At 35.2% G+C, this 14,382-nt stretch overlaps 6 protein-coding genes across 6 annotated transcripts; 5 read left to right on the plus strand and 1 right to left on the minus strand.

Moving 5' to 3' along the window:
• Window positions 1–176: 176 nt before the first annotated feature.
• RRP5 (Rrp5p) lies at window positions 177–5,324 on the minus strand (the record flags this gene model as incomplete). Its single annotated transcript, XM_003955723.1, has 1 exon — window positions 177–5,324. One exon carries the CDS (start codon window positions 5,322–5,324, stop codon window positions 177–179), a length of 5,148 nt encoding a protein of 1,715 aa, XP_003955772.1.
• Window positions 5,325–5,894: 570 nt separating this feature from the next.
• On the plus strand, window positions 5,895–6,537 carry RPS10B (40S ribosomal protein eS10; the record flags this gene model as incomplete). The annotated part of the gene is made up of 2 exons (XM_003955724.1): window positions 5,895–5,946; window positions 6,272–6,537. 2 exons carry the CDS (start codon window positions 5,895–5,897, stop codon window positions 6,535–6,537), a joined length of 318 nt encoding a protein of 105 aa, XP_003955773.1.
• A 360-nt stretch (window positions 6,538–6,897) lies between these two features.
• On the plus strand, window positions 6,898–10,008 carry PEP5 (tethering complex subunit PEP5; the record flags this gene model as incomplete). The annotated part of the gene is made up of 1 exon (XM_003955725.1): window positions 6,898–10,008. The coding sequence occupies one exon, from the start codon at window positions 6,898–6,900 to the stop codon at window positions 10,006–10,008; it is 3,111 nt and encodes a 1,036-aa protein (XP_003955774.1).
• A 313-nt stretch (window positions 10,009–10,321) lies between these two features.
• FUS2 (Fus2p) lies at window positions 10,322–12,295 on the plus strand (the record flags this gene model as incomplete). The annotated part of the gene is made up of 1 exon (XM_003955726.1): window positions 10,322–12,295. One exon carries the CDS (start codon window positions 10,322–10,324, stop codon window positions 12,293–12,295), a length of 1,974 nt encoding a protein of 657 aa, XP_003955775.1.
• Window positions 12,296–12,549: 254 nt separating this feature from the next.
• RRS1 (ribosome biogenesis protein RRS1) lies at window positions 12,550–13,155 on the plus strand (the record flags this gene model as incomplete). Its single annotated transcript, XM_003955727.1, has 1 exon — window positions 12,550–13,155. One exon carries the CDS (start codon window positions 12,550–12,552, stop codon window positions 13,153–13,155), a length of 606 nt encoding a protein of 201 aa, XP_003955776.1.
• A 331-nt stretch (window positions 13,156–13,486) lies between these two features.
• Window positions 13,487–14,179, plus strand: TRI1 (Tri1p; the record flags this gene model as incomplete). The annotated part of the gene is made up of 1 exon (XM_003955728.1): window positions 13,487–14,179. The coding sequence occupies one exon, from the start codon at window positions 13,487–13,489 to the stop codon at window positions 14,177–14,179; it is 693 nt and encodes a 230-aa protein (XP_003955777.1).
• Window positions 14,180–14,382: the final 203 nt, after the last annotated feature.

Raw genomic sequence — 14,382 nt, forward strand, 5'->3', positions numbered from 1 at the left:
ATAATGACAGTAGTCACTACGTTCAAACGATTTAATGTTTTTGTTCTAAATTTTTGACGTCTTTTAATTGATAAATATACACATGTATATGATTTTCGTTTCTATATAAATAGCCTTTATTAGCCGTATTTTACAGTATAATATACAAAATTGGTTGGAGTAATGAATTTTCAAATTCAGGTAGCAGCTTCAACTGCCTTTGATTTTTCGACATATTCAGTTGCCTTTGCCTTAACATATTCAATAGCCTTACTATCACCCTGGGCTTCCTCAAATTGTAGCCATTTGTTGAAAAAGAATTTGGCCTGTTTCTTTGTAATCTTTTTCAAAATAACACGTTCTAATAATTCTTCAACCTTCTTCTTTTCTTTCAACTTGATTTCTTGGTCAATGTAGACATTCCATAAATCAATTCTTTTTGGTGCATCCGCTATGAGACCTTCGAAAAGAGAACGACCTCTTTCAGCATCACCCTTTGTAAATTCTAATTGAGCAAACTTCCTGACTAATTCGATATGGTCACGCTTAGGTAAAACCTTCAAAGCTTTAGATAAAATGGAGCGAGCTTCTTCTTCTTGCTTTTGTGTGATTAAGAAATCACCCCATGATATCCAGATAGAGACTTTTTCACTACCAAACTTCTTAGCAGCTGATTTGTACAGTTCAGAAGTTTGATTGTATTTCTCACTAATTTGGTAAATAGTCAAAAGTTTGTTGTGAATAGTGAAAGAGTCCATGTATTGGCAAGCTCTCTTAAAAACATCTTCAAGTGTGTCAGAAGTACCAAAAGTATTTTCCAAATTCAGCATGGCAATCCAAATATTTAGCTTTTCCGCTTCATCTCTGAAATTGATAGTTTTTAAAGCACGCTCAGCAATCTCACGGGCCTTCTCAACTTCACTTAACTGAAGTTGGAAGGCCATGTAGTTCATCCAAACAATGGAAGAGTTAGGGTTACCCATGATCATACGTTCGAAATCTGATACAGATTCTGGTGCTCTGGTGTTGATATCAATTGTTTTATCTTCAGTAATTCTTGCTCTCTTCTTTCTATTCTTATGTTTCTTCGTTTCGGTGAAGTCTTCATCTTGGCTATCTTCAGAGGCTTCAGATTCTTGGGCTTGGTCCAAAATAGATGCAGTCCAATCGAAACCTGTGCTTAAACTCAAACCATTGTTGGTGGTTTGTGGTTTGGCCTTTTCGCTTTCGTCCTCTTGTTCTTCGTCCTCAGATTCTTCGTTAGCGTTGTCGAATTCGATTTGTTCATGCATTTCGTCATCACTGTGTTCCTCTTCGTTCTCAACTTGGGCCGTTGTGAAACGAGATGCCTTCAAACTTAAAGATAATTGCTTCTTTTCTGGATTGGTCTTTAAAACAATGGTTTTAACTCTATCACCTGGGCCGAATAACGCAGAAATATCTTCTGGTTTTTTGTCAGCAATTTCAGAAATGTGGGCCAGACCAGAAACGTTAACAGTGTTATCTAACTTAACGAAGACACCAAAATCAGTGACATTTTTAACTGAACCGCTGACAACGTCCCCAACTTCTATGTCATCGTAATTTTTCAGAACTTTTAATTCACCGTTGACTTCAGATTCTCTTAAAGTTATTAGGATACGTGCATCTTCATCACACTTCACAACCTTACCCACAACATGTTGCATTGACTTGTAGAATTTCTTCCATTCCTTTAAGTAAGAGTCAGATAACATGGTTACAGGAACAAAAGCTTCCAAAGTTCTGCTTAAATGTAAGAAGATACCCTTATCACTGACGGATTTAACCAAGGCATGCACTATATCACCTTTCTTCAGATCATCGTGAGAAGTAATTGTTGGGGTCTTTGCATCCTTAGTACGTAAAGATAAGTTGACTTTCTTAGAGTCCACATCAAGGGAGACGATAGTTGCCATGACAATCTGGTTCACCTTATCGTGGAACGCATCTTGCAATGTTACTGAAAAGTCATCTAAGGCATCAGTAGCAAAAGCCATACCAGTTAACTTATTACCTAAGTCTAGTAAGATATACTTTTCAAAAATCTTAGCAATACGAGCGGGTAATGACTCACCTACTTTGATGCTATTGATATCCTTCATGGTATGATATTTGTTTGCCACTGTAATAAAACCATGTTCACTATCAATCGAGGTAACTTTGACAGGAATAGCAGAACCTAGAGGGAAGCTGTCTTCGACATTTTCAGATAACTCTGTGTTGTCTCCAGCCAAGTCAAAAACAGAAAGCCTTGCCTTTAAAACAGGAGAAATAGTTAGCCACAAGTTGTTAGAAGCAAAATTATTAACGTAGCCAACAAGCTCTTCGCCAACATTGATTTCTTTGATCGTCTTCGAGAAAGTATCTTCTGAATTTAATAGAGATGGCTTCATGGATAATTCTAATACCGATCCTTTAGAAACTTGATGAGTTATTGGTAGAAATTTATGACTTTTGATGTTATGATAACCAATAATTTTGACTTTAACGGTTTGATCCTTCTTAAAAGCAGATAAAGGCTGTTTTCTGTCCTTAATATCCTTCAAATCGTCGAAGATTTCAGCAACATCAACCCTACCGTGAATGTTATCGGCAATTACGATGTTTAATTGATTTTTCTTGACGCTCTTGATTTTAGCGGAAACTACTTTGCCAGTGGTAAGATCATTTAAACTTTGAATAGCTGGATCGATTGGGTTGACTATTTCAGAGCTGGTGGTCTTCTTGGCAGTTTCTTCTTTTTGAGCTTTCAAAGTTAACAAGAATCTTTCATTTTTGTCATCAGTTCTCAGTAAGTAGGCAGTGACAGACTGGTTGACATAAAATATCTTTGAAATGTCAATATCTCTACTGTCGACGGCATAACTTGGTAAAACTAAACCAACAAATTTACCATTGAAAGCAACAAAGACACCGTTATTAGAAATTGACTTGACGTACCCAGGTAATGCCTCGGCTTTAGAAACAGACTTAATTTCGCTATATTGAGTAGGTAAAGTATTGTTCTTGGCAGCTTTGATTAAAGATTTCTTTAGAGTTAAGTTGAAAACTTGAGTTCTGACATCTTTATCAATTACTAAACCATTGAATTCAGCGCCAATAGTAATTTTTTTCAAAGCAGCCCTGTTTTGTTCAATTCTGGAATCAGATAGGTGACCAACATAAATAACACCGCGTAGGCCGGTCTTACTCATTTCAACGATAATAGAGTCTTTCGTCTTTTCAACAGCAACCACATCGATAAAAGTTTTTCCAGGAACTAGGTTTGTAATAACATCCTTTTGTTCTTGGCTTTGTTCGGATGAAATTTTACAACTTGTAAGTATTCTAGCTTTTTCTTCATCAACTTGTAAAAGCTTTACAGAAACAGTTTGGCCCAATCTTAAATGTTCCTCTGGTCTCTTTACGAACACTTCAGAGATTTCTGCATTCGGTAAGAAACCTCTAATGCCACCAAAGAATGAGACGACACAACCACTTGGTCTGAATGATTGGACTGTCGCCACAGTTTTTTTATTGTTGTTCTTGACCTCCTGAGCAAGAGCAAATGAGGATACAATTGGAGTCTCTTCGGTATCAATATTAACAAGAGATTTTTTCAAAGTCATGAAAACACGACCTCTTTGGTCAACAGTTAAAACTCTACCCTTTACTTTAGAACCAATTTTGAACTTTCTTTCAGGATAGACTAATCTTGTGTCAGAAATATGTAACGGTGGTACAGAAGCAGTAAATTGGCCGTTTAGAATTTTCAACTGAATTCCGCTACTTGAAACAGTTTCAATTTCGCAAGCAGCTAATAATTCGCCAGCAGGTATGTCTTTAGTTCTGATGTATTGCATCTTCAAAACGTTTGGGTCGACTGCCAACTCATAGATTTTATCAACGGAATTGTAACCTAACACTCTTGCTCTCAAGTTGTCAATAGATTCTAATTTGCCGATTTTAGAACGATGGACTTTACCTAGACGGTCTTCGTCTAATGCTAAATATAAGTAATCGGAATCACGTCCCTTAACAATGGAGTTTTCGAATATATAACCTATTGGGAATGCATCTAGAGCACTGATCTCTTTTAGATCTGTTTCTAATGATTGAATATGTGGTAAGGTAGATAAAATGAGGGTTTTGTCACCATTCCCATCTATCAATGAAGCAAGTATTCTGGCTCGTACATTTGAACCGATGGCAAAGCTATGTTTTAATTCTTCTTCTTTGAATTTAAGTAAATGAGAAGATCCAATAAAACCTGGAACTAAACCAAATACCTTACCAGAAATACCATATTGAGAGACTTGTTGACATAACAAGTCGACAAGTTGACCTGGAACAATGGCATCTACGGATGATATTTGTGAGATAATATTTTTCTTGTTAGCGAAATCTAGGTTGACATTGACCGATCTTTCGGTTTTTTTGTAAACATTTCCTAGGAATACAGAACCTACCAACAATTTATCAAAATTTGGAACATCTTTCTTTGTGATGAAACCTGTCATACCATCAATACCAATATCCAAGATGGCACCATGGTCTTCAATACTTTTAACAGCACATTGTAATGGCATAAATTTTTGTAAATCTTCTTCCGACATCGCATTAACTAAAGTGGGTTCGATGGTAAATTCTATTCTTCTTTTATTATTTTGCTTAGATTTTGGTTCTAAGGTACTGTTAGAAACAATAGAACATCTTAACCATTGACCAAGTTTGAAGTAATCGTTCAAATCTGGAAGCTCTGCAGCCTTTCGTTCCTTTCCTTCTTCATCATCTGAAAGATCGTATTCTTCATCATTTTTAGTTTCATCATCAGATTCCATATCGTCGTCCAAATCTTCCAAAATTGTTGTAAATTGGTCTGAAATACGAGTTAGGTTGACATAACCAGAAATACCGTCACTACAAGTGATGCAAATATCGCCTCTTGTTATTTTGGAGACTTGGCCTAGTAGTGAGGAGCCAACTTTCAAAGTTTTGAAATTTAAATGTTGAATAACCGATAAGGTCTCTTCATCTTCAGCATCATCTTCAGCACTTTCAGAATTTGATTTTTTGTCCTTCTTAGATGACTTCTTGACTTGTTTTGGCTTCTTTTGTGGTCTCTTTGATTCGGCATTATCTTCATTTTTATTGAATAGAACATCACCTGCAGCTTCATTTGCGACTTGTTTTAATTCCAGAGGGGTTAAAATAGAAGCACCACCTCTTGGAAATGATACCTCTTCAGTATTTCTCACCAACGAAGAGGCAGTAGGTTGTTGTGTGGAATCTTGTCTTGAGAGAGGAAATTCCTCATCTCTCTTTCTTTTTGCAGGACCAACCATTATAAAATCCGTAATAGTATTCAGATCCTCTGGGTTCTTTAGTAGTTTATCAGACTGCTTCAAACGCAAAATATATCTTAGATTCGAACTATCGGTCAGAGGATACAAAACACTATATTGATCTTGTCAAACTGCTCGTATTTTAGGAGATCATCTAACATCTCTTGCTCATCTCATCTCTAATTTTTCATATCCAAGAGCTTGAAAAAAAAATTTTCAGATCATTTCATACGCATTTGTTCTATAGGTTTTTGTTTGACTGTTCCTACATCCACACATTTTACTGGCTCTGGGTTTTGGATGGATTTTTCACTAATTTTTTTTTTCGTTTTTTTTTCTGCAACGAAAATCCTGTTTTTTGGGTTGTTTTTTTTTTTTGGACTGCAATATTTTTTGGGCAAACTGTTCGTGTAAGATGAGCCGACGCAAATTGAATCACTGGAAATTTTCAATTTCCAAGCGTGAAGTACCGGAGCGATTGTAAAGAAAGAGGGCCTGATATTTTAGATATGTAGTGAATTTCATATTAAATACTAGTTTTGCAAGTACAGTATAGAATAGAGTGTCACAATGTTAATTCCAAAAGAAGAAAGATCTAAGATCCACAAATACTTATTTCAAGGTATGTTAAGATTGAAAAGTTCGGACTGAAAATAGGATAGAAGAGATAATCTGAAATGGCTGGAATAGTTCATTTGTGCTGCAGAACTCAATAGGAGAGGAGGCTATAATTTACCCAATTGTTTTTGTAAAGAGAGATGTGAAGAAAAGAGGTAGAATTCGGTCAAATATTTGGCAGAAAACATATTAGCTTTGCGTACTAGTGATAGTTTTACTCGTGATTTTTCTAACATGATTTCAGTTTTTACGTTCTAGAACCCCCCCCACACAGTTAATGAAGAACTGAATTACTAACATAATTATTCGATCTGATTTTATTTAAATAGAAGGTGTTGTTGTCGCCAAGAAGGATTTCAACCAACCAAGACACGAAGAAATTGATACCAGAAACTTATATGTTATCAAGGCTTTACAATCCTTAACTTCCAAGGGTTACGTCAAGACTCAATTCTCATGGCAATACTACTACTACACTTTAACTGAAGAAGGTGTTGAATATTTAAGAGACTACTTACACTTACCAGAACACATTGTTCCAGGTACTTACATTCAAGACAGATCTCAAAACCAAAGACCACAAAGAAGATACTAAGCAAATTGAAATGATGTCCAATTCTTTTTGCTCATTCGGTGTATATTTTTTGTCGAAATAATTCCACGCATCTATAAAGTGTATTTTGTATTTAAATATTATAAAACAATAAATTAAGAAAAGATTCTACGAAGAAGAGAACTTAGTCAGTCTGTTTTGGCCCAAAACACTTCTTATTATTACTCGGTGATTAGTATATTTACTCTTGTTGATTTCGATCTGTATACACCCATACATATGGATATAGGATCTTTCTGAAGGTATATCTGACGGAAAAACGTTTAAGGCATAATACGTATTGGTACACTCATTGCAGATATATTATTTGACTCAATCTAGACATTGTTGTCAAAGTTAACTATGTCAATCGATGCATGGAGGCAATTTCAATTTTTTGATAATATTCCCATCAAAGACCCACTAACAGATAGTGCGACCCCTTTGTATTCTGATCCAACTTTAAGTGCTGCGACTTTAGTGGACAAGACAACGTTGGTCATAGCCGTCAGATCGACAGTGATTAAAATCGTAAACTTACTCGAATCCAAAGTTGAACATCAATTTCAAGCTTTCCAGGATGGTTTTCAAATCACATATTTGAAGATAATAAGTAATGTATACCTCGTAAGTATAGGTGAATGTATTGGACAACCTACTTTGCTGAGAATATATAAATTAGATCGCTTACCGGCTGATGATCGATCGTATCATGCTTCAGTTGAATTGAAGAATGGTAATAACACATACCCAATAACGGGGGTTTCTATTTCACCTGATCTAAGTTGCATAGTGGTTGGATATGCAAATGGTAAAATAGTGTTGGTAAGAGGAGATCTAGCCAGAGATAGAGGCTCACGACAAAGATTTATATATGAGGATAATGGCAAAGAACCAATTACTTTCTTAGCGCTAAACCATGACACTACGGTTTGTTTCGCTGCCACTACAAGTAAAATTATGCTATTCAATACTACAGGACGAAATAAAGGGCGACCTGATATGGTACTTAATGCGAACTCCGGAACTAGTTTAAATGGTGGATGCTGGTCTCAGTACACAAATGAATTTGTTTGTGCTGTGGGAAGAAATATAGAATATTATAAGGAAAATGGTGAAAAGACTGTACTCCCACTTGGTATAGGGTCCATTAAACGGCTATATCCGATTGATGATGTACATTTACTACTAGTCTTGGAAGAGAACACACAAACTACTTTCTTAGAGGCCAATAATCTAAAATCAATTATAAGCAGAGTGCTAATTTTAGATATAACAAATAAGATCATTGCATCAAATTTTATCATCGCGCACGCTATAATCGACATATTGTCGCTTGAATCCCAACAAAATAACATTATCTACCTACTTACTTCAGACACAATAATTTACAATATTGTTAAAAAGCCTCTGGTCGAAAGGTTGGATATTGCTGTACAAAAGGAACAATTCTCCTTTGCATTAGAAATTGCGAAGCAAAATAATGTTGACAATGTAAAGATACAGAATATACATAAAAAATATGGGGACTATCTTTACAAGAAAGGAGATAAGGAGGAAGCTACAAAGCAATTTATTCAATGTTTGGATGTTGTGGAAACCAGCGAAATCATTTCGAAATTTGGCATAGAAGAGACGTCGGATGATCAGAGCTTAAAAAATCTGGCAGATTTTTTGTGGTCCATAGTGGAAAAGGGCATAGCAAGCGGTGACCACATTACATTGTTACTCGTAGTCCTAATTAAATTGAGAGCAGAGGGAGATATTGAGCACTTTATTCATCACTTTAGCCGCACAGGAGAGTATCGTACTGAAGTCATTGAGAGTGATATTGATAATGAAGAATATTTTTATAAGAATGACCATATTTTCAATGTTGAGCAGGTTATCTCCTTATTGGAAAATACAGGTTTCAATTTACTAGCATATCAAATGGCAAAGCGCTTTGCAAAAGATTCAGCAGTAATTGTAGAGATAATTTTAAATGCATTGAATGATCCATTTGCAGCACTTAACTATATTAAGAGTCTACCTATTGATGATACTTTGAGGATTCTAGTTACCTTTTCTAAAACATTATTGGAAAAATTGCCAAATGACACAAATGCCCTTTTGATTGATATTTTTACTGGTAAGTACACTCCTAAAAGATATGAATCAAAAATTGGGGATGCCACAGAGCACCTGGAAAAGAGTGATTTGAAAAAGATTTTTTATAGTTATAATACATTTCTGAGTTACATGCATAGGACCATGGGTACGGAAGTATCAGCTGATACTTCAACTACCCTCGATTACCAACCTACATATCATCCGCCAAAACCTTCTATTGTCTTTAATTCTTTCATAGGGAAACCATTTCAATTTGTAGTTTTTCTAGAGGCATGCCTGGATAGTTACCAAAGATATGAAGGTTTTTCAGAAGATAGGCAGGTCATTTTAACCACTCTTTATGATCTTTACTTAACTCTAGCCAACGAAGATGTATCTGAACGTAAGGCAGACTGGAGAAGGAGAGCTGAGAATATTTTGCAAGAAAATTGTACATTGGTTTCTGATACAGATGACGCTACGGGGAGAACTGTGAATAAATTGGGCGAGAAAATAAGTATCGATAGCTCCTTGATTATGCTCATAAATCATATGAATAAAGCAAATTTACTTGTTTCTCAGGACAGAGCGCATAATGATGAGGATTTATCCTTTTTAAAGTTTAATGGAGATATAACAGATGAAAACTTGCTTGACTCATTTACATCTTTAACATTAACTGAGTCACCACAGAGCTGTTTAAGCTTTTTCAAATCGCATAGAGATAAGGATACAAAATTATATGAGATAGCATTGACATACTTCGTTTCTAGCGAAGAAGTCTTGAGCAAAATTGGCGGAGAAAAGATTTTGAAAACTGAAGTTCTTGATAAGGCCTTGGATAATAGTTCTATGGATATTTTAGAGGCCATCGAAATTCTCTCTTCAACTAGTGTTCTTACATTCGGTTTTATTCAAGAATTATTGATAGATTACTTTGAAGAAGAAAATAGAGAAATGGAGAAAAATCGAAAATTGGTTGAATCTTACGAAACAGAATTGAATACCAAGAAAGAGAAACTATCCAACATTATCCATAATCAAGATCCTACACAGATCCAGTTGAAAAATCAGACGTGCTTTATGTGTAAACTACCGATGCATCTTCCAATGGTTTACTTCAAATGTGGTCACATTTACCACCAGAACTGCATGGATGAAGAATATTCAACAGAAGAGAATGAGTTAATATTCAAATGTCCAAAATGTATAGTAGAACTGGAAACGTCAAATAGATTATCGGAGGCCCAGAAAGAGGTCGCAACAAAGACTGAATTATTGAAGATGGCTCTGGAAGATGATAGTAGGCATAAGGACCGTTTCAAAGTCATTACAGAATTCATTGGTAGAGGGGGACTTGAATATAATCATGTAACCATATAGACATCTGTTCAAAAATGTCGAAAAACTGTGACGTTTTATGAACGGCTGACCGATTTCGTTGTTTTTTTTTCCTTGCCTTGTCTTGAAGCGATGCCTCATATATGAAACACCTTTAAGTAGTCTGTCATGGCTAAAAAACAATTTTGAAACTATTTTGATATCAGACCTATTACATACCATAGACACCAGTAAATGATGGTATATTCTGTTTGAGTATTTATAAACTTGTTATTTCATCTAGATATGAATGGTATATGTCGTTGTGTGCTATATTTTCTAGAACTTCCCGAAGGATAATCTGATCATACCAAACATGTCCAAAACTTCGAAATTTTTTGAACAGATATATGGTGGAGCTAGCTTTGAAATGACACCAATTAGGGACTATGAGCATGACTATTTCCATATCAATGACAATAAACTTCCAAGGTTTTTGAAAGGCAATAAAAAGCTTTCTCAATCTAGCGCTTCAGTCCGTCGTGAAGGATTCAAGAGACCCGCAACTTTAGATTTAACGAATATAGGACAACCTCTAACTAAAAAAATCAATTCACCTCTGAATTTAAACAATTTTAAAAGGCAGATTAGCATTAGTACAGAAACAGATAATGGCAAGCGTATGCTTTGTTCTATGTTAGAAACCTTGTATCATCGTGAGAAACAGTATTCAAGATGGATGTTTTTTGCTAATACTGTTTATAGAAGGGCATTGCATGAAAATGTGACACATAAAAATAGATTTTTCAAGCTGGACTCTCATGAGGAATTGCTTCTTTTTGGAAATATTGACACTATTTCTTCAATAAGTGATATATTCATTAATTCTCTGGAGAGTTTTTGTCTGAGAATTGTTGGTACACAAGAATTTGATGAAGAAACATGGAGAGAAATAAAGCGTAGTTCAAGCTTACAAAAAATAATATTCAGATCATATGAGTTGGGTGATATTTTCCAACAGCACCTTAGTAGAATGAAGTCAACATACCTCAGCTATGCGGTTTCCCATCAAAAACAAATGGATCTTTTCAGGTTCATTAAAAATGAAGATAGTCGTTTATTTCAACAATGGCAGGAGCATTGTTTAAAAGCTGCTGAGTTCAAAAGCTTGGAAAGTATTCTTGAGCTGCCTATTACAAGGATATTAGACTGGGTAGAAGCATTAGAGTCCATGTTAGCCATTTCTGATGACACAATTTCTGATAATTTGAAGGAGAAGATTCAAAGCGTGTATGAGCAGTTTTTGAAATTCAAAGAAACTCTAACGGAAGAAATGTCAGAATATAATAGTCATAAAGAATACGACTTTGCACTGACACCTGGTGAAATAATTCAAGGTTATAATGCTGGAGTAGAGGTGCCAAAAATACAAAAAGGTAAAGATTATTTAGATGTTACTAACCATTTGAATGATGAGAGCGCCAAGTCATTTGTTGACCATTCTTCAAGCTATTATCCTAGCGATGTGGAGGAACACTTCCAAGAATCAATTAATAGCTCTCTAGGGGCAAGTTCTGTTTTAGAAATGGAAAGTATTGCCAATTTAACTTTACCAGAAACAATTGTTAAGTTCAAGTTGGTCTACAAGGATTTGATAAGCTTAGAAAGTATGTTGAAAAAGAATGATTTGTTTGCAATTTTGGATGTCAACTTGAAAAATGCTACGTTGTGGGAGGGTCTATTAAAAGGCATACCTCCGTTTGAGGATACTAGTGATCCAAAGAGTATGATTTTATCAGTTTCTTCCTCCTATGTCAATAAACTTCATCAACAGAAGGAACAAATGACATTTCTGAAATTAATTGACTTAGAAACAGGGGTAATGGCACCATTGAACACAATCATCAAACATTGTGACAGCGTAAGGACTAAATTAAAAGATCTCAAAACACTAAAAAGAGACTATATTCTCTATTTAAAGGAAAAAAAGGCAAAAGCACATGATATAAAGACAAACTTAATTGGAAAACATTATGAAGAGCTTCAAAATCAATTAACTATTGAGCTACCGAAACTTCTTATGCTCATAAACAAAATTACTGGTTTAGTTATTCTCAACTACAGCAAATTCATGCTACAATACTTTAAGACCATGTGCGGCGGTGAGAAGTTTTTAGAGAGGGATTTGGCGAATAGAGAGAAATGCGCTGGTGATTTGGCACCCAATTTTGATATCCTGCAATCGTATTCCTCATCCAGATATTACATGAAAAGGTTAGTACGTAAAGACTGGAAATTTGATGGTGAGCCGGGTGCAAGCAGAGTAGTAAGAAAGTTATTCGAACTATGAAGTGGATGGAAAAAACAGGAGTCGGTTATATATTTCATCATCGAGCATATAGTTGAGTAAAGCTATTAATATCGTTACTGAATTCGTTTTACTGCGTATTATGTGACTTGATATTTTGTGATCACGTGCATATCTAAAATCATTTCTTCCGTGCTTGAAAAAAAATTTCAAGCGATGAGCTTCGAATTTGAAAACGACCTAATAGTTAGATAGTTAGTATATTTTGACCAGTCCTAGAAGAATAGAAACCTAAAATGTCATCCAAGGATTATAAAAGTTTACCAGTTACAGTCGAAAAGCCTATTCCAGTATCATACGATTTGGGTAACCTGTCAGTTTTCGATTCAAATGTCCTTGATAGAAATGATTTTGATTCTTCGAATGCTGCACGTGAAGAACATATCAGAAATGCCACTCGTGACAATGTGCAATTATTAATAAATCAATTACTTTCATTACCAATTAAATCCACCACAAATTCCTCCGGTACGAGTGATCAAGGTGCCAATATGACATTATTGAGATTACCAGAGCCAATTACTGAATTACCTAGAGAAAAACCACTACCTAAGCCAAAGGCACCAACCAAATGGGAGAAATTTGCTGCTAAGAAGGGTATCAAATCTAAAGAAAAGTCAGGAAAGATGGTTTATGATGAAGCCAGCGGTGAATGGGCACCAAAATGGGGTTACAAAGGCATTAATAAGAAGTTAGACGATCAGTGGTTAGTAGAGGTCGACGACAAGGTCAAAGGAACGGAAAATGAATTGGTTGACCCAAGAACTTTGAACAGGCAAGAAAGAAAGAAGTTAATCAAGAAGAATGAAAGGCAGCAAAAGAAAAATTTAGCTGGTAAATGAGCCACGGGTAATATTTTCGCCATTTATCCTTTTTTCCTTCTGCCAGGCAATCTTTTCTCATATTCTAAGTATAATACTGCGTCCTGATCTGCAAGTTTATAGGTACTCGTAGATTTATATAGTAGATTACTTCATGTACATTAAATTTAAATTAGTCTTCATCAAGAGATTCATTAGAATTTGAGATGCGCTCCTCGGAAATATGAAATTGAAAAGGTAAATAAATCAACAACTACAGGCATTGAAACGCAGTTACCAATAGCCGTGTGCAGGACATTAGAAACATTATAGTCGCCCTAATTAGGTTGGTTATCGTAAAATAAAGAGGAATATGGCCGTTGATTTGAGTAAATATAGGCCAGTGATTGATGCAATTATCACTTCATGTGACCCCGATGAAGTGAGTCCCAAGAAGATTAGAAGGGCCGTTCAGGATTTGTTTGGGATTAGTTTCGATGAACAAAGGAAAGAAGTGAATGAATTTATTATAGAACGATTCAATGATTTGCAGGAGAACCCGCTGATATTGATATCTAAAAGGGATATGATGAAAAAAGATGAACATTTGGCGTTGAGATTACAGGACCTGGAGAGACAAGCACAAAAAAAGACAAGGAATAGCACATCTACTAAGGAGAAAGTTCGTAGGAAGAAGAGGAAGACGACAACGGGACAATCTACTGCCAATAATAGTCTGGCCAGTCGTAAATGGTTACTGAGCCCTCAATTGAAAGAACTTCTTGGTGAAGATGAGTTACCAAGGACCCAGGTTGTTAAATTAGTGTGGGATTATATCAAAAGTAATAATTTACAAAACGAAGCTGATCGAAGGGAGATTTTATGTGATGACAAAATGAGGCCTATATTTGGTAATAAAGTAACGATGTTTTCCATGAATAAGGTATTATCAAAGCATTTATTTAATCGGGATGAGATTTTGAAGAAAGATGAAGACAGTGATATCGTAAAGAAAGATGAGGACACTGATAATTTGGACATACCAGATGAAGAAAACTCAGGATGATAAAAAACTTTTCATTTTATTTTTTGTTCTGCAAAATTTAAAAACTCTCTAGTAGAACAATTCATTAATTTAATATCTAGAAATAATATACTTTTTCTAAATAGTTGTAATATATCTACATTTCCAGAAGAAAGAGGAGCGGAGTATTAAGTTGAACGGTTAATATCAATTATGTATCATTATAATTAATTTTATACAATATA

This window comes from Kazachstania africana, chromosome 2 (genome assembly GCF_000304475.1).
Source record: "Kazachstania africana CBS 2517 chromosome 2, complete genome".
Classification (NCBI taxonomy): domain Eukaryota; kingdom Fungi; phylum Ascomycota; class Saccharomycetes; order Saccharomycetales; family Saccharomycetaceae; genus Kazachstania; species Kazachstania africana.